At 43.0% G+C, this 19,553-nt stretch overlaps 1 protein-coding gene across 2 annotated transcripts in view; it reads left to right on the forward strand.

Moving 5' to 3' along the window:
• LOC138947288 (neurexin-4-like) overlaps positions 1 to 19,553 on the forward strand; it is a 50,386-nt gene that overhangs the window by 18,282 nt on the left and 12,551 nt on the right. For both annotated transcript variants that reach the window (XM_070318735.1, XM_070318737.1), the window contains 9 exons: positions 619 to 774; positions 4,220 to 4,361; positions 5,788 to 5,894; positions 12,549 to 12,671; positions 14,048 to 14,257; positions 15,006 to 15,200; positions 15,982 to 16,101; positions 16,323 to 16,493; positions 19,277 to 19,495. In XM_070318735.1, coding sequence (XP_070174836.1) covers positions 619 to 774; positions 4,220 to 4,361; positions 5,788 to 5,894; positions 12,549 to 12,671; positions 14,048 to 14,257; positions 15,006 to 15,200; positions 15,982 to 16,101; positions 16,323 to 16,493; positions 19,277 to 19,495 — 1,443 coding nt within the window. The remainder of the gene's footprint in view (positions 1 to 618; positions 775 to 4,219; positions 4,362 to 5,787; positions 5,895 to 12,548; positions 12,672 to 14,047; positions 14,258 to 15,005; positions 15,201 to 15,981; positions 16,102 to 16,322; positions 16,494 to 19,276; positions 19,496 to 19,553) is intronic.

Here is a 19,553-nt window from a genome sequence, read left to right on the forward strand (position 1 = left end):
GTAGTCTTCCTGTCACACTAAGTTATGGCAGAAAAGTACCGAGGGGCGTCTCTGTATTAATCTTTATACATCAGAATCAGCCTGTTTCTCCATTTTTAAAAGTTTGGAGTTCTGGGGATATTTGAGGGTCTTCTTCTGAAACCCCCACATTCACTCATGTTTTTGCACAAGTGGGTTCTTACGTGTATGACCGTTTTTACCCCGCCATTCAGACAGCCATACGCCACTTTTGGGGGAAGCAGTGCTGGGTATTTTCCTGTTTCTATAGCCCACCGAACTCGGACATGGATTACAGGATCTTTTCCATGCGCACTTGGTCTTGTGCTTGCGTGTTCACAAGAAGAGGGTTAAGGCACTAGCAGGTCTGCACATAAGTTGACCTGGGAGATCAGAAAAATCTCCACCCTTAACCCACCAGGCGCTGCTGGGATTTGAATTCACGACTTTCCGATTAGGAGGCCGATGTCTTATCCATTTGGCCACTGCGCCCGTCTGTTTGAGGACCATTTGCTGTTGTTGATTTAAAAAACAAAACCAAAACTAATGTCTGTGTTAATGGGTTAACAGGTGTGGTAGCAGTTATAGTTGAATTGTAACACATATCATTTCTCTGTGCAGATGATGTAACGCGAATGTCAGACGGTTTCGCAGATGGTCTTTGGCACCATCTCCACATCGAGGTCACCGACAGGAAGGTCAACTGTACGGTTGATCGCAATGTCAAGGTCTCTGATCGCCAACTGTCCATCACTCCAGCAACCATGTACTACGTTGGTGAGTCGTTTGTCCTTCTCTGTAGTGTAGAACACCTGTGATGTAGTCGTTTCATCAGGTTGGCTTCAGTGTTTAGTGACGACTCCAGTGTATGTGCAGACCTTTGGGCCAGTGTCATGATGTAGTACAGTGGAATCCCCCTTTTGAGACCTCCACAAATCTTAGACAAAAATGTCTTAAAAGAAGGGAGTCTTAAGATTGGGGTACATTTACAGAGGTTACAAACAGAAGGTCTGGACAGGGTCTTAAAGGGGAGGAAGTCTTAAATTGGGGGGTCTTCTTCTTCTTCTTCGTTCATGGGCTTAGACTCCCATGTACACTCGTGTTTTTGCACGAGTGGAATTTTACGTGCATGACCGTTTTTACCCCGCCATTTAGGCAGCCATACGCCGTTTTCGGAGGAAGCATGCTGGATATTTTCGTGTTTCTATAACCCACCGAACTCTGACATGGATTACAGGATCTTTTCCGTGCGCACTTGGTCTTGTGCTTGCGTGTACACACGAAGGGGAATAAGCCACTAGCAGGTCTGCACATAAGTTGACCTGGGAGATCGGAAAAATCTCCACATTTAACCCACCAGGCGGCCGCGGCCGGGATTCGAACCCTCGACCTTCCGATTAAGAGGCCGACGTCTTACCACCCCGCCACAGGGCCCGTCATTGGGGGGTCTTAAAGGGAGGGTTCCACTGTACTGTTGACAGGAGTGCTCATTTTTCGTTGTATTCATGATTTCCACTTTGAGAAAAAGTTGAAAGATTGATTTCCTGTTTGACTTTTAGGTATAGCTCTATATTTTAAAAACTTTCACCAATGTATGTTCAGGTTTAGGGCTCCTATGATTTTCAGTTTCAGGTTTGGACATAATATATAGCCCTGGTACCCCTTGGTTTGGTAGGCAGTTTGATGATCTCATCCCTTGAGGTTTGGACATAGTATATAGCCCTGGTACCCCTTGGTTTGGTAGGCAGTTTGATGATCTCATCCCTTGAGGTTTGGACATAGTATATAGCCCTGGTACCCCTTGGTTTGGTAGGCAGTTTGATGATCTCATCCCTTGAGGTTTGGACATAGTATATAGCCCTGGTACCCCTTGGTTTGGTAGGCAGTTTGATGATCTCATCCCTTGAGGTTTGGACATAATATATAGCCCTGGTACCCCTTGGTTTGGTAGGCATTTTGATGATCTCATCCCTTGTGGTTTGTACATAGTATATAGCCCTGGTACCCCTTGGTTTGGTAGGCATTTTGATGATCTCCTCCCTTGTGGTTTGTACAGTTTTAAATCCCTGGCAGCTGTTGCTAACAATCATGTTTTTTGCTCTGTAATAATGGATCTGAAGTTTGGAGTATTTTAACTTCATCAAGTTCATGACAGGGGATTAGACTAGAATTGAAGAATATAAATAAATTGAATTAGGCCACAAAAAAAATAGGTCTGTTTACGGTAACCCGACCGACCCTAGTTTTTAGGCCCGACCCTAATCTTTTTTTTGGATCGTCTGAATGAAAAAAAAAGAACGCATCCAAAATAGAGCTGTTTGCGCTCAAACAGCAGACGACAGAAGGGAGGTAAGCTCAAAGTACTGTTTATAGTTATGTTGGGCAAAAACAGGGATTGATGAGAAGAAATGAACTGTGAAACATCATAGAGAGGGGAGAAAAAAACAAGTCGCGTAAGGCGAAAATACAATATTTAGTCAAGTAGCTGTCGAACTCACAGAATGAAACTGAACGCAATGCCATTTTACTCGTAGCATCGTCAGGCCACCGCTCATGGCAAAGGCAGTGAAATTGACAAGAAAAGCGGGGTAGTAGTTGCGCTAAGAAGGATAGCACGCTTTTCTGTACCTCTCTTTGTTTTAACTTTCTGAGCGTGTTTTTAATCCAAACATATCATATCTATATGTTTTTGGAATCAGGAACCGACAAGGAATAAGATGAAAGTGTTTTTAAATTGATTTGGACAATTTAATTTTGATAATAATTTTTATATATTTAATTTTCAGAGCTTGTTTTTAATCCGAATATAACATATTTATATGTTTTTGGAATCAGCAAATGATGGAGAATAAGATAAACGTAAATTTGGATCGTTTTATAAATTTTTATTTTTTTTTACAATTTTCCGATTTTTAATGACCAAAGTCATTAATTAATTTTTAAGCCACCAAGCTGAAATGCAATACCGAACCCCGGGCTTCGTCGAAGATTACTTGACCAAAATTTGAACCAATTTGGTTGAAAAATGAGGGCGTGACAGTGCCGCCTCAACTTTCACGAAAAGCCGGATATGACGTCATCAAAGACATTTATCAAAAAAAAGAAAAAAACGTTCGGGGATTTCATACCCAGGAACTCTCATGTCAAATTTCATAAAGATCGGTCCAGTAGTTTAGTCTGAATCGCTCTACACACACACACACACACACACACACACACACACACACACACACACACACACACACGCACGCACGCACACACGCACGCACACACACCACGACCCTCGTTTCGATTCCCCCTCGATGTTAAAATATTTAGTCAAAACTTGACTAAATATAAAAAGAAGAAAAAACAATGTCAACGACCTACCGACCCTATTTTCTCACCCTATGTTACCGTAAACAGACCTTTTTTTTTTTTGCCTTATAACACCAAACACCAAACACCAAACAAGAAATCAAAATGTTAGTGTTGAAGTTCCTGTGGAACACCCCCCCCCCCCCCCCCCCCCCCAATTTAAGACTCCCTTTCTTTTAGGACCCTCTTGTCTTCGACTTTCTGTTCATGATCTTTGTCAATTTTACCCCCATTTTCTTCTTCTTCTTCTGCGTTCGTGGGCTGAAACTCCCACGTACACTCGTGTTTTTTGCACGAGTGGAATTTTACGTGTATGACCGTTTTTTACCCCGCCATTTAGGCAGCCATACGCCGCTTTCGGAGGAAGCATGCTGGGTATTTTCGTGTTTCTATAACCCATCGAACTCTGACATGGATTACAGGATCTTTTTCGTGCGCACTTGGTCTTGTGCTTGCGTGTACACACGGGGGGTGTTCGGACACCGAGGAGAGTCTGCACACAAAGTTGACTCTGAGAAATAAATCTCTCGCCGAACGTGGGGACGAACTCACGCTGACAGCGGCCAACTGGATACAAATCCAGCGCGCTACCGACTGAGCTTAGCATCCCCGCCCTACCCCCATTTTAATACCCACTCCTTTTTAAGACCTGATTTTCACAGATGTTTGGAGGTCTTCAAAGGGGTGTTGCACTGTATCAGTACTATTTTACCCGTCGCGATATAACCTTGAACGGTTGAAAACGACGTTAAACACCAAATAAAGAAAGAAAGTACTATTTTACTCCAAACAAATTGGCAGCAAAACATTAATGATGTTTATCATACCAGTAAGATATCTGTAACTGTTTTTTTTCTCTCTCCAGGTGGCAATGAGCTGTTCAACGGTTTCCGTGGCTGCATGAGGAACATCTTTGTTGCTGGCCGGGTGGTAGACTTAGAAGATGTGTTCCTGACAGCTGGTGTAAACATCGGGGCCAACGTTGGAACGTGTGCTATCAGGGACAGGTGAGAGTCCCCCCCCCCCAACCCTTACTGGTTTACCCTCTCTCTTGCACTTCTGCTTTACCTGCACGCATGTACGCACACATTCATTCATTCATGCATCGATGCACACACATGAACGTGCACATTCACATACATATACAGACCTGTTTACCAGTACGATTTGGGCGTATTTTGTACGCCAAATTATTATCGGTACGCAAATACTCGACACACGCACAAAATACACATAAGAAAAAGTCTAGAATACGTTTTCCGGTGTTGGTGTGCTGATTATGGGATGGTACAACTGATACCGGTTTCGGTCGAAGGGAGATAACCATGACAGCGAGTCTTCAGCTGTGGAAACCTTGTTCAGTTTTTGGCACGTGCGATCGACTGGACAATCGTGGCAAAATGAAGCGGTAAAATGTGCCAGTTTCGGATGACTGTACCAAGTCCAAACAGCAGAAGCAGCAGATTTTCTTGGAGAAATATAAGAAAGAGCCAGGAATTGTGGAGTCTACTATGGGAAAAAGTCATGCACACTGCAAGTATTGTAAATCAGATTTCTCCGTTGCCCATGCTGGGAAATATGACATCGAACGACACTGCAGTTCCAAAACTCACCTGGACAAGGTTGCTGCAAAGAAATCCGCTGAAAGCTGCCAAGGAATTATGAAGTTCATTCCCGCAAAGCAAATCCTGCCAGAAGAAAAGGCTGTAGTCCGTGCTGAAGCAATGTTTTCTGAGATGATTGTAAAAATGAACTACCCGCACTGTCAACCGCAGATGTTATTTCACGAACTTCATCTTTTCATTATCAATCTGTTTGGAAGACACTGGTTATAATGCTATAAACTGACAGGTAAATAAAATTGTTTTATCCCTGTTGTACTGATTGGAAGGCGTTAAATTCTGAAGGTGTTCACAAGACATGCCGCTATTCTTACACAAACACGTTTGCACCCACGCGTACATTTTCCCTAGCCCATATGGCTTTGCTTGCAAAGTACACCAACTTTTTGAAAAATACACTCAACTTTTTGGGAAAGTACTCTTGCCTCGGGTTTAGGGTAAACAGGTCTGCATATAAGACATATATATATACAGACACGCATGCACGAACACACATGCACATGCGACCAGATTTTGTTCATTGTTTCTAAAATAAATGAATTCAATTTCTCTAAAAAAAAATGGGCTTGTAAGTTATATCATCGCCAACAATATCATTGTAGTTGTCGTCATCATCATCATCATCATCAGCATCATCATCATCATCATCATCATCATCATCATCATCATCATCATCATCATCATCATCATCATCATCATCACCACCACCACCACCACCACCACCACCATCAACAGAGTAATTGTCATTGGCAATGTTGTCAACCTGGTCAGTATGGAATTTTTTGATGGTAATTGCTTCATTTGTTTGCAGGTGTACCCCCAACCCATGCCGGCACGGGGGACTGTGCACACAGTCGTGGAACACCTTCAGCTGCGACTGTCAGAGCACTGGCTACAAGGGCGAGATGTGCCACATCTGTGAGTAACTTCTTTCTTTTCATGCTATAACACAAGGGTAGCTCAGTTGGTAGAGCACTGACAGGCGAAGTGGCGCAGTGGTAAGGCGTCGGCCTCCTAATTGGGAGGTCGTGAGTTCAAATCCCGGTCGCTGCCACCTGGTGGGTTGAGAGTGGAGAATTTTCCGATCTCCCAGGTCAACCTTTGTGCAGACCTGCTAGTGACTTAACCCCCATCGTGTGTACACGCAAGCACAAGACCCAGTGCGCACGTCAGAGTTCGGTGGGTTATAGAAACAGGAAAATACCCAGCATACCTCCCCCGAAATCGGCGTATGCTGCCTGAATGGCGGGGTAAAAACGGTCATACAGGTAAGAACCCACTTGTGCAAAAACATGAGTGAACGTGGGAGTCTTAAGGGGGGACAGGGTAGGCAAGCACTTTTTTTTTTTATTTTGGAAACAGCTTGCTGCTTGTTTGATTTTTGCAAGCAGAATAACCTAATTAAGGGAAACCATTTTAAATTTTGAGTGAAAAGCAATTTTTGGGGGTTTTATTCACCAAAATGTGAGAAAAACGTTATAAAATGTGCTTTTTTTTAAATGTTGCAGTTTGTGAACCAGTGCATGTTTTGATCCAATTTTTCTTCTTTGCAGCAATATGTGTGTGTTTAATAATTCTGTGTATCGAAAATCATTTCTAAGCAATATATTATTTTAATTTAGCATTTTCAGTTACCGGTTCAGTTCTGATAAGAAAAATACATGAAATCCTAACTGTCAGACTCATAAAAACCCAACCAATGCACTGAACTCTTATTCCATACACAGAACTGATGCTGTACAACTCATAAACAACATATACAAAAACTGAACAAATCCATCAAGCCTTTCAAAAGTTGCAACATTTTAATTGTAGCGTTTTGTCTGAAAATTACATTCAGAGAAAACAGCATTTTAAAGATTTGAACCAGTACATAAAAAAACCAGTAGCACAGTGCACCCTGAATTCATATGTTTTTATCAGAATGACCACTTTACTATGTAGGGAAAAGGATTTGACAATCAAATTATCAGGATTTTTTTTATATACATCATATGAAAACAACCATCTTTGTTTGTACCGATATGAAAACATGAATCAGAACCAAACTGTCAGACTCATAAAAACCCAACCAATGCACTTAACTCTTATTCCATACACAAAACTGACGCTTTACAAATCATAAACAACATAAACAAAAATGAAACAAATCCATCAAGCCATTCAAAAGTTGCAACATTTTAATTACAGATGTTTGTCTGAAAATTACATTCAGAGAAAACAGCATTTGAAAGATTCCAACCAGTATCTCAAACTAGTAGCACAGTGCAGCCTGAATTGATATGTTTTTATAAGAATAACCACTTTACTATGATGGGGAAATAATTTGACGATCAAATTATCCAGACTTTTTTAAAAAAATCATTTGAAAACTCATCTATGTTAGTGCAGATATGAATCAAAACGAAACTGTCGGACTCATAAAAACACAAGGAATCCACTGTATTCTTATTCCATGCACAGAAATGGTGCTTCACAAATCATAAACAACATATACAAAATTGGAACAAATCCATCTTGCCATTCAAAAGTTACAACATTTTAATTACCACATTTTGTCTCAAATTACATGTAGAGAAAACAGCATGTAAAAGAGTCTCACTAGTACCCCGGTAAACTAGTACCACAGTAGAGCTTGAATTAATGGGGTGGTTTTTTTTAACCAGAATAACACTTTAACTATGAAGGGAAAATGATTTGATAATCAAATTATCAGATTTTTTTGATTTAAAAAAAAATCATATGAAAACATTAAAAAAGTCAATTATCTGTGTTTGTGCTGATATGAAAATATTGATCAGAACCAAACTGTCAGACTCATAAAAACCCAACGGATGCACTGATTTCTTATTCCATTGCATAGAAATGATGCTTCACAAATCATCAACAACATTACATAATTATATATACACAAATGGAACAAAGCTATCAAGCCATTCAAAAGTTGCAACATTTTAATTACAGTATTTCTGTGCTCAATCCTAACACTGCAGCAAATTTCTGTAAAGCTGAATGTCCCTTTCCATGTACCAACATGGTCATACGCGGATTATTTAAAATGCAACTTTACCACCTGAAGCGTTGCAAACACCGGGAGAAGAGTAAACAACTGCAGACTTGAATGGACACTCATATGCACTCCAGATGCAGGGCCTGTGCAAATCCTTGGGCTGATGCATCACCTTCTTTCATAATCAGACTGCTATCAGACAAGCATTCAGTACAGGATATAGACCTTTCAGCAATAGATTGAGCTGATCAATGTTGACAAAAGCCCAACACATGTCAGCGGAGTGACGTTGCACAGTACCAGTATCCATATCTGCTTGTGATGGGCCAGAAGATGGCAAAGTATCTGTATCTTCTTATGGTTGGTCAGAAGATGGCAAAGCTGATGTTTCTGCTGTGGAAGAGGGTAGTTCCGGTTTAGCAAACTTTTCCATCAGGTCAATCTTTCTCCTCGCTGCCACCACAGGAGGACTGGCTCTCCCCTTGCTCCAACCTAATAAATACACAAACACTGATTTAATATTTGATACAACTGTCCATGGTTTTTGTTTGTAATAAGCTGCAAAATTTAAGACTCAATATAAACGTCAGCAAGTGCTTGTACTTTATTTTGCAAATGACCATGTTACATAAGGTGTACCTCAACTTTTTGGCTAAGCCGGTAAATCAGAAATCCCAATCAGCCCCCAACCACTGAACCAGGCGGGTTTTCTTACAACCACCTCAGCGGCTCGTACCCACATATGTCGGTTGACGAACACACACACACACACACACAAAAGACATTCATTAATTGGCCCCTATCACAAAATTTACATGTCAAGTTTACTATGGGATTTGAGTAACCACACAATCACATACACACAGGAACTAATACTGAAACTAGCTGAATTATTTTCTTTCTTTCTTTCTTTCTTTTCATATTTTTCTTTTAAAATTAATTTATTTCATCACACTTGCTATGTATTTGCTTGTTTCTTGTCTGTTGTCTGTTTTGTGTGTGTGTGTTCTGTGTGTGTGTATACATTTTCAGATTTCCTAAACCTAGCACTGTTTGCAGGTGATCTTTATGCTTTTGATTCATGAGTTGCATCCCCAGTCCTTTAGTTTAACTCTTTTTTTTTTCTTTGGTGAAGTAAATTGGATCTATTTTTTTATTCCTTAGTTAATGGAAAAGATTTGACAACAATATTGCTGTCAATGATAGGTTGGTCAGCCATGCTGGTGTAAACCAATCCTTTAGAATTAGAGAACGCTCTCTAGTAGGGTACTTATTTTCCTACGGTCAATGACCAGAAACAGAAACTGTGTCAGTCGTACATCGCTCAGATGCTGCTTCTCAGTTTGACCCCAGACAAAGAATAATGATGACATGTTACACCATAGTAAGCTCTCAAGGACTGGCCAGCGAAGAACAATAAAATAGGGGTTGTGAAGACGATATCACAGAGATGATCGAGGGAGGGAGGGAGGGGGGGGGGGGGGTGCGGCGGCAAGAAACACGCAAAATACTTCTGACACAAACTGTTTATCATTTACCTGCAAACCCTAACACATTCTTACAACAACAACATAACAATGTGCAATAAATCACGTTGTCAAACAAACAAGATCGAAAAGAGAAAGAAGCAAAACCCACCTCGTCGAGTCAAGAATCTTAGAATGTCGTCTGCTTCAATACGATAATGTTGGTTCATTTCGGAGTGTTGTTACTTCCTTCTACTGTTCGCTGCTGCTGGTTCATCTTTCTCTGATATTTCTTGCCACTATGCCGAACATTTCCAATGTTAGGGTTGTTCTCCGCAGCTCAAAACTTTGAAAAATGCTGCTGAATCGGTGAAAACGTCATGGATTTGTTGACACCGGGGGACTGATAAGTTGTCTACTGCGCTTGCGCCAAATGCCTTTGACCTACATATATTTGCATATATTAATTCCGGGGTTTCGGTTGGAACGGATTCTCTCTCTTTGTGTCTATGTCAACGGAAATTCCCCAACGGTGATGACGTCATCTTGAAGAACGGAAATTTCCACACAGTTTGAACAGCGAAGGGTCATGTCATGTGCGCACATTTACCAGCACGGAGTATCCAAAGTTGACCATTTTTTCGATTTTTTTGATAAAACACAGACAAAAACAACAAAACATCGGTTTGAAAATGGTTTTATTTACATGAATACATGTCTAAAATGACAAAAGCAGATTATTGAATGCATTCCAGGATGTTCAAAGGTGTGAAAAATGCAACAACCCCAAAAAGGTGTATGAGACCAAAAAAAACTCATTTTGCCTACCCGGTCTGCCCTTAAGCCCATGAACGAAGAAGAAGAAGAAGCTACAACACAAGGGTAGCTCAGTTGGTAGAGCACTGGGCTTGTGATCATGAGGTCGCAGGTTCAAATCCCGGCAGGGACAGACACTTTATGTCAAATTTATGTGCAGACTCAGAAACGGTATCCATGTCCCACCCCCTTGTCACCATATTGGCATGTAAAAGGCCTCGGTCATGCTGCCATAAGTGCAGGTGGCTGACTATACCTAAACACGCACACACCTGGGTAACGCGGCTCTGTTGCTGCTAGCTTTCCACTAGGAGGAAGCGACCCGACTTTCCCAGCATTGGAATAATATGAAATGAAATGAAAATAGGGCCGTTTGATGTCTACTTATTCTGTGGTATTGTTGGTTTGGCAGTGTATAGGGTATGAGAGAGACTGACTATTAGGGTTCAACGTCCTCTTAGACCAACTGGTCTATATTGGGACAGGTATTGGTAATACGTTGAAGATATGTGATACTTTGATTCGAACAAGCCCGCTGTGGCTGTCTTCTTCGACACACCAGCATTGGGTTTGTCTCGTCAAAGTATCGAAATACGATCATGATAATCGGAGACGAGAGATGATGCATGCGTGTCTTCGTGTTTTCCAAGCCCTGAGACTTTCGCTGTGAACGTGGGATCTTTTTCGTGCGCATGTGTGCACACGGGGGTGTTCAGACATCGAAGAGAGTCTGCACAAAGTTGACTCCGAGAAATAAAACTTTTGCTGTATTATAAAATTGTAAATCGTTTAACCCCAGAATATTTATATTCCAAACTGCCGGTCCTGGTTTCCGATGTAAATCCTTACCACAGACGACGCCCTCTTGAACGTAAGGTTCCATTGTGCAGAAGTGAGTTATATAAATCTTCATTTTTTCCTTCAACGACAGCTTTGTGGAATAATCTTCCACAAAATATACAACAAACGCAGTCAGTTGGTGAATTTAAAAGGTATTTGACCGATGGAGATGTTGTTGTTCCACAGTATTATTATTTAGGCAATCGCCAGGCACAGGTATTTCACAGCAGGTTGAGATTAAACATGAGCGATTTGCAACAAGACCGACACCTCTCTGATAATTTAGAATGTACTTGTGGAGCATGCCCGGAAGATTCTGAACATTTCTTGTTACACTGTCCAAAATTTAAAGAACATAGAACCATTTTATTCAATAGTCTGCCAACACATGTTCTAGACTGCAAAACACTCTTGTTTGGAAATACTGATTTAACTATATCTTTGAACACAAAAATATTCTCTGTTGTACAAGACTATGTTATGTTAACTAATCGCTTCGGCTGATATTATATTAACTGTGACTGCAATTGATGCAGCCAGGCATTCTCTCTCTCCCTCTCTCTCTCTCTCTCTGTCTCTCTCTTCATCTTATTTGTATAAAATATAATGAAAGATTATCAAGATAAGTGTTGAAGCTATCACTTGTTCGCCATGTTTTGCTATCGGAATGTGTATTGATTATCATTTCAAGAACGTGTCCATAAGCAATCTGCTTGTTAACGTTCTTAATGTTGTTATTGTTTGAAACGTGTGTATGAGAAATTGAATAAAACATGCTTAAACCAGGGGCCCGGTAGCTCAGTTGGTAGAGCACTGGACTTGTGATCGGAAGGTCGCAGGTTCGAATTCGGGCCGGGACGGACACGGGTCAACTTTATGTGCAGACCCAGAGACGGAAGCCATGTCCCACCCCCGTGTCATCACAATGGCACGTAAAAGACCTTGGTCATTCTGCCATAAGTGCAGGTGGCTGAATACACCTAAACACGCAGACACCTGGGTAGCGCGACTCCGTTGCTGCTAGCTTTCCACTGGGAGGAAGCGACCCGAATTTCCCAGCGATGGGACAATAAAGTAATGAAAATGAAATGAGAAATGAAATGAAATAAATCTCTCGCCGAGCGTGGGGATCAAACCCACACTGATAGCGACCAACTGGCTACAAAGCCAGCGCGCTACCAACTGAGCTACGTCCCCGCCCTTATGAGAGAGAGAGAGAGAGAGAGAGAGAGAGAGAGAGAGAGAGAGAGAGAGAGAGAGAGAGAGAGAGAGAGAGAGAGAGAGAGAGGGAGAGAGAGACAGAGAGACAGAGAGACAGACAGAGAGACAGACAGAGAGACAGACAGAGAGAGAGACAGAGAGAGAGAGAGAGAGGGGGGAGGGGAAGAGAGAGAATATATTGTACAGAGGGTGAAAACCGACTTGTGTCTTATGTTCCAGCTGCCCACCACGTGTCGTGTCAGATGCACAAGCAGTACAGCAACGTGGAAGGAACGGAGATCGCAATCATCGACCCTGATGGCTCCGGCCCTTTACCTCCCTTTGAGGTCTCCTGTGACAAAGGTCAGTAAAAGTTTGAACAAGCTTTTGATGTATATATAGGAGTGAACAATTTTGTATGGGATCCATCGATTCAAGATTCAAGCTGTTTGAGGTTTATTTTTTTTTATAGTCTTCTTTTCTTGTTTGTTTCATTGTGTTTCAGTTGAAAGAATAGATGAGATGCTGGTACTATTCTGGCACTGGGAAGATATTTTTTGTGAAAACTTTTTGTATGATTTTTGTGAGGAGTGAAAAGCTGATTTCCTGTATGTAGATGGTCTCTTATGCATACTGATCGTTGCCTTGGTCAGGCAATCGAAATATCCGCGATTTCGTGGATTTCCACGAAAGCAAAAAGAAATGAAAAATGAAAATGAAAGATAACATGTTTTATTGTTTAACCCAGGTGAGAGGGACTAAATAGTGGTGGTTTTTTTTACATGCACAATTTATCTGGTGTTAAATTCATATTGTAAATTTTAGAGGCTATCGTGCCTGCGGGGTAATCCCAATACAGCCCAGGCAGCCTTATTCTCCAAGGGATGGCAAGCTAAGACACTGGTGACCATTCTCTGCCGAGCACTTACTTGTGGGATCCCTCTCGGACAACATGCGTCTGGTTTAGTTCTTTGGTTCTTGTCAACTGCAATGGACTGTTGGAAGACAACGGGCTCGTCACCACATGATTGGTCGTGTGGTCTGTCAGTGGTCCGTCATTGGTCCGTCTTTTGTGATAACCCCCAACTAATCCCTTTGGTACCTGAGTTATTTCCCTTACAATATTTGCAAGGCCAAAATGCTTCAACCAGACCCACACCAGATGCTCTGCCACTTGACCCCCGGCGTTACTTATTTCCTTGAAACTCATTCTTCCTTGAATGGATTGCCTGCTTTGTTGGTCTGATCTTGACCAGCCTGCCACCCCCCGCGGGTTAGGGGGAGTCCCATATTGGTTGAGACGAGAAATAATTTACCCGATGCTCCCCAGCATGTCGTAAGAGGCGACTAACGGATTCTGTTTCTCCTTTTACCCTTGTTAAGTGTTTCTTGTATAGAATATAGTCAATTTTTGTAAAGATTTTAGTCAAGCAGTATGTAAGAAATGTTAAGTCCTTTGTACTGGAAACTTGCATTCTCCCAGTAAGGTAATATATTGTACTACGTTGCAAACCCCTGGAGCAAATTTTTGATTAGTGCTTTTGTGAACAAGAAACAATTGACAAGTGCCTCTATCCCATCTCCCCCCCCCCTTTCCCCGTCGCGATATAACCTTCGTGGTTGAAAACGACGTTAAACACCAAATAAAGAAAGAAAGAAAGACCAGCCTGCCATCACACACAGAGAAATGCACATGTTCTTCATGGAATGTTGACCAGTGTTTGTCTTTCTTTTTTCAGATGATGGCAACAGTATCATGACCTCCATTGGCCACGACAGCGAAGAAATGATCACAGTCAACGGGTTCCAGGACCCCGGCTCCTACGTCCGGCTCATCAAGTACGCCACTGATGATATGGAGGCTCTGGAAGACATCATTGAGCGGGCCGACACCTGTCGCCAGTACATTGAATACAGGTGTAACAGCTCCAAGCTTCTGGCACCTATTGGTAAGCAATACCGTGCTACCTCTATTTTACACATGTATGAAAACTTCCTTGTTTCTGTAAAAATTCCTCGTATTTAAAAAGGTTTCCTTGTAAAACAATGCAGTCATTGGCGTCCCCTTTTTCTAAGCGTGAAACAGGTCAATCAGATGTGCTTAAAAGACTGCAAAGTTTTTGAAAGTTTAAAAGAAGGCATCCCTTTTCACGTTGTCACGCTGAAAAGATTGTGTGAATCGCCAAGTAAAAATGTGCTTGAAAAGTTGAACATTGCCCATCTAAAGTGTGTTGAAAATATCTCATTTTCAAGCTCCAGAATGACGTTTTTAGATATAATATTTTCAAGAAGTCTATAGCGCCTCTGGGCTCTGCCCCCAGACCACTGGACCAACACAGTATTGTCACTCCCAGCCTTTACTTTCCATGGTCCGTTGTTCCCCATCTCTCCATTTTGTTTTTACAGAGGAGGGCAAGCTCCCTGGCACCCCACTAAGGAGATAACCCTTGGATTTCCTTGGCATTCTGAAGAGGGGTAAAACTTTAGAGCATGGAAGCATTCCTACTCTTATGGAAATACACTTGAGCATTGCTCCATTTTGTGCCATTTCAAGAAATGTAACCATATACATAAAAGATGGAAACTTCCACGTCCATTTTCATTGTTTCACAAAAATGGAAAATACAGGTAGTTGAAACATTTCTGAGAACAGTACTATTCCATTTTAAGAAATACAACGGTATATTCAATTTCCAGGTGGAGACGGCACTGACCAGGTAGCCAAAACATACGGGTGGTGGGTAGGACGCACATACCAGCCCATGTACTATTGGGGAGGGGCGGCCCCCGGGTCGATGAAGTGTGCCTGCGGATTGGAGGAGAAGGGGTGTGTGGGCAGCAGTACGACTTGCAACTGTGATGCAGGACTGCCCACTCAGACCTCGGACAGGGGTGAGTTGTGTGCTATCTTTCAGTTTTAAACGGTTACAGTGGAACCCCCCTTTTAAGACCTCAACAAATCTGAGAAAAATCAGGTCTTAAAAAGGAGGCAGTCTTAAAAGGGGGAGGTTCAGCTGTATTTCTTAGGGTTTTAACACTCGCAAAATCATTATTCACCAGACCCCCCGCGGGTTAGGGGGAAGAATTTTTCCGATGCTCCCCAGCATGTCGTAAGAGGCGACTAACGGATTCTGTTTCTCCTTTTACCCTTGTTAAGTGTTTCTTGTATAGAATATAGTCAATGTTTGTAAAGATTTTAGTCAAGCAGTATGTAAGAAAAGTCCTTTGTACTGGAAACTTGCATTCTCCCAGTAAGGTCATATATTGTACTACGTTGCAAACCCCTGGAGCAATTTTTTGATTAGTGCTTTTGTGAACAAGAAACAATTAACAAGTGGCTCTATCCCATACCCCCCCTTTCCCCGCTCGCGATATAACCTTGAACGGTTGAAAACGACGTTAAACACCAAATACAGAAAGAAAGAATTATTCACCAGATGTATTCTGAATGTTAAATCTAGGGAAAGGTCTTATGCCGCACGTACAGTCTTTAAAACGGAGCTTTCCCTTTTCTCCTGGGATGGTGGCATTTGATTTAATTTAAAACAATGAAGTTCGATTTCAAAGCTCAAAATGATGTTTTTGTCCATTTCTGATCGTCGGAAATTACGCTCTAGAGCAGTTTTGTCCTTGGATGGTGGCTTTATAGTGTGTGTCTGTTGATTGCACGCAGGTTATCTGGTGCACAAGAACTACCTACCGGTGCTGGAGCTACATTTTGGAGACACCGGCGTTGTGACAGACAACAAGCTCGCTCGCCACAAGCTGGGCAAACTGGAGTGTTTTGGTGATGGTAAGTCGCATTGCCTTTTCTTTCACAAACCCCAATCCCCCCCCCCCCCCCCCCCTCTCTCTTTCTCTCTCTCTCTCTTGCTCTCCGTCTGCTTATTCTGTTACCCTCGTAAAATATAGAATTGTCATTGTCATTGTCTGTCTCTTCACTTTCGTGACACATGTGTTGACAGGGACAAACAGTTTATAAACTGTTGTATTTTTTTTATTGTATTTTTTCAGATCTTTTCGACAATACAGTGACGTTCAACATGGCGGATGCTGTCTTGGAGTTCCCGACCTTCGAGGCCAACATTGCAGGAGACATTTGGTTCCAGTTCAAAACCACCACTACAGACGGCGTCATGGTTCACTGCACAGGGGATACCGACTTCATCGAGGTTCGGCTGTTGCGTGAGTATAGAATTGCATATTTTTGTTTTTATTTTTTTGAAGCAACACAAATGCAGACCTTTCAGATTATCTCCCCTGTTTTGTAGCTGAAATCGTAAGTTCATGAATTTGTGTCAATTTGTTACGAACTCAGAGAAGCCAAGACTCTTCTACAACGGAAGAAGAAAGAAAACTGGAAAAAGAGGAACGGAGACTACAACCCACAGGAAGACCCCATCAACAAACTAGACCGGAGAAGCCAAACCACCATTTTCCGTCTAAGGACAGGGCACTGTGGACTGAAGAAACACCTCAAGAGACTGGGCCTTGCGGATGACGCACACTGTGAATGTGGCTCGGAAGAGCAAACTCCGGAGCACATTCTCCAGAACTGCCCCCATCTAGAGACAATACGCCAGAAGTTCTGGCAAGAAGAGACCAGTGTTGGAGCCAAACTCTGGGGTCCTGCCGACGAACTGCGCAAGACTGCGGACTTCCTGGCAGCCACTGGTCTGAGGATCTAGCACGGCCACCAACATCGAACGCAGAAGAAGAAGAAGAAGTTACGAACTCAGATTCGTCTTTTTGAGTGTGTCAATTGGATGAAATGTTCTGTGAACTCTTGGTACAGTGAAACCCCCTTCTGATTTAAGACTTCTTGCCTTTAAAGACCTTACTTCTTGATAGCTTCTGTTTATAACCTGCAGCAAAGCACAGACCAGCAAGATATACTGTTCAAAAAAAGAAACGCATAGTTGCTACTTGCCAAATTTGTTTTATTTTTCGAAAAAATTAACAGAAAATCCAATATTTAGATTATTTGTTTGAAATTTGGTATGGACACAGTTGAATGAACACACAGTTCATTTGCATCTTCAAATCAATCAGTCAATCAATACGATTGGGTGCCGAGACTGTCAAGTCAGTAGGGGGTGTGACTGCCTTGAGCAGCAACAACTGCCCGGCACCTTCTGGGCATGGACTGGATCAGATGCCGGATATCTTGCTGTGGGATGGTGTCCCACTCCTCCTGAAGTGCCTGCAATAGATCGCGGTGATTTGCCGGCGCTTCTTCTCGCCTGCGCACACGTCTGTCCAATTCATCCCAAAGGTGTTCTATCGGGTTCATGTCTGGCGACATGGATGGCCAGGGAAGCACCTGGACATGGTGGTCGGTGAGGAACTGGGTGGTGAGTCGTGCTGTGTGCGGGCGAGCGTTGTCCTGCTGGAATATGGCATCCTGGTCAGCCAGAAGAGGAAGGGCGTGTGGGCGCAGAATTTCCTCCACGTATCGCTGGGCAGTTATGCGCCCTTGGACGTGCACCAGGGTGCTCCTTCCAGCGGTATTGATCGCCCCCCACACCATGACGCCTCCACCACCATGAACGGGTGCCTCATCCACACAGTTGGGCGCGTAACGTTCGTTTACTCTCCGGTAGACCCTCCTCCGACCATCATGTCGCTGGAGCAGGAAGTAGGACTCATCGCTGAACCAGCGAAGGTGCTGGTTGCCCCACTGCACTCGGTTCTGGCGATGGCGGCGGGTGAGGACAGCTCCTCTGTGAGGTCTGCGAGCTCTCAAACCAGCTTCATGCAGGCGGTTCCGCACGGTCTGGTCTGATAATCGGTGTGGCCCGGGGAGAGCCTGGACAGAAGATGAGGCCGACAGGAAACGATTCCGGAGGTGGCGGAGCCGTATGAAGCGGTCGTGAGCAGCAGTTGTCGCCCTTGGTCTTCCCGCTCGTGGCAAGTCAGCAACGGAGCCAGTGGCTTGAAACCTGACCCACAGTCTACTGATGGTGCTCTGGGACACGTGGAAGTGCCTGGCGATTGCACTTTGACTTTGGCCTGCTTGTAAACGACCCAATGCAATTTGGCGGTCTTCTCTGCTCAATCGGGCCATCTTTCGTCGCTGAATTGTCGTCTGATTTCTTTGTGGCGAACAATCCGCTTTTATGGGTTTTGGAAGACATGGTGAGAGCTCAATATTCCCCGAGTTTCACGAGATTACACTGAAGCATGACGAGTGGTCATGCCAAATGAGCAATTTTGACATTTTAGCCACTGATAACGCATGCATCACGTGCAGAGCTCACTTGTGGCAATGGACGAAAGGTCGACGACCAGATAAACATTTTCTGCAGTTTGGTGGATATCCTTGTAGCCATATAACTAAATTAACCAAATATTACAAGCTATGCGTTTCTTTTTTTGAACAGTATACAATTAACTACACCACTAAACAACACAATCAAGGACTGGGTGGCCGAGTGGTAACGCACTTGCGCTCGGAAGCGAGAAGTTGCGAGTTCGACCCTGGGTCAGGGCGTTAGCAATTTTCTCCCCCCCTTTCCTAACCTAGGTGGTGGGTTCAAGTGCTAGTCTTTCGGATGAGACGAAAAACCGAGGTCCCTTTGTGTGCACTACATTGGGGTGTGCACGTTAAAGATCCCACGATTGACAAAAGGGTCTTTCCTGGCAAAATTGTATAGGCATAGATAAAAAATGTCCACCAAAATACCCGTGTGACTTGGAATAATAGGCCGTGAAAAGTAGGATATGCGCCCAAATGGCTGCGATCTGCTGGTCGATGTGAATGCGTGATGTATTGTGTAAAAAATTCCATCTCACACAGCATAAATAGATCCCTGCGCCTTGAGTCCGAGTCTAGAGATACGCGCGCGATACAAGACTTCATATAACAATCACAACAGACAAGGGACCATGACAAACAACCTAATGCAGCACCCTTTTGCTTGAGACCAAAGAACTTTCAAAATTCACAATGCATGATTTCTCTCCAGAATCGGACACTATCCAGTTCCGGTACGACGTTGGGAATGGAGTGAATGTTCTTCCGTTCAGGTCACCGGCTCCTTTGAACGATGATCGCTGGCATACCATTCACATCGAGAAGAATCGTAAACAAGCCTGGATGAGAATTGACGACTTTACAGAAGTGACTAAAAATGAGGATGCCGATCTGATCCGATTGCTGGACCTGAAAACGCCACTCTTCATTGGTAGGTTTTTATATCATTTGAGCAATGAGTGTGTGTGGTTTCTTTTTCTTTTGTATTT

The sequence above is a fragment of the Littorina saxatilis genome, linkage group LG14, assembly GCF_037325665.1.
Source record: "Littorina saxatilis isolate snail1 linkage group LG14, US_GU_Lsax_2.0, whole genome shotgun sequence".
Lineage (NCBI taxonomy): Eukaryota > Metazoa > Mollusca > Gastropoda > Littorinimorpha > Littorinidae > Littorina > Littorina saxatilis.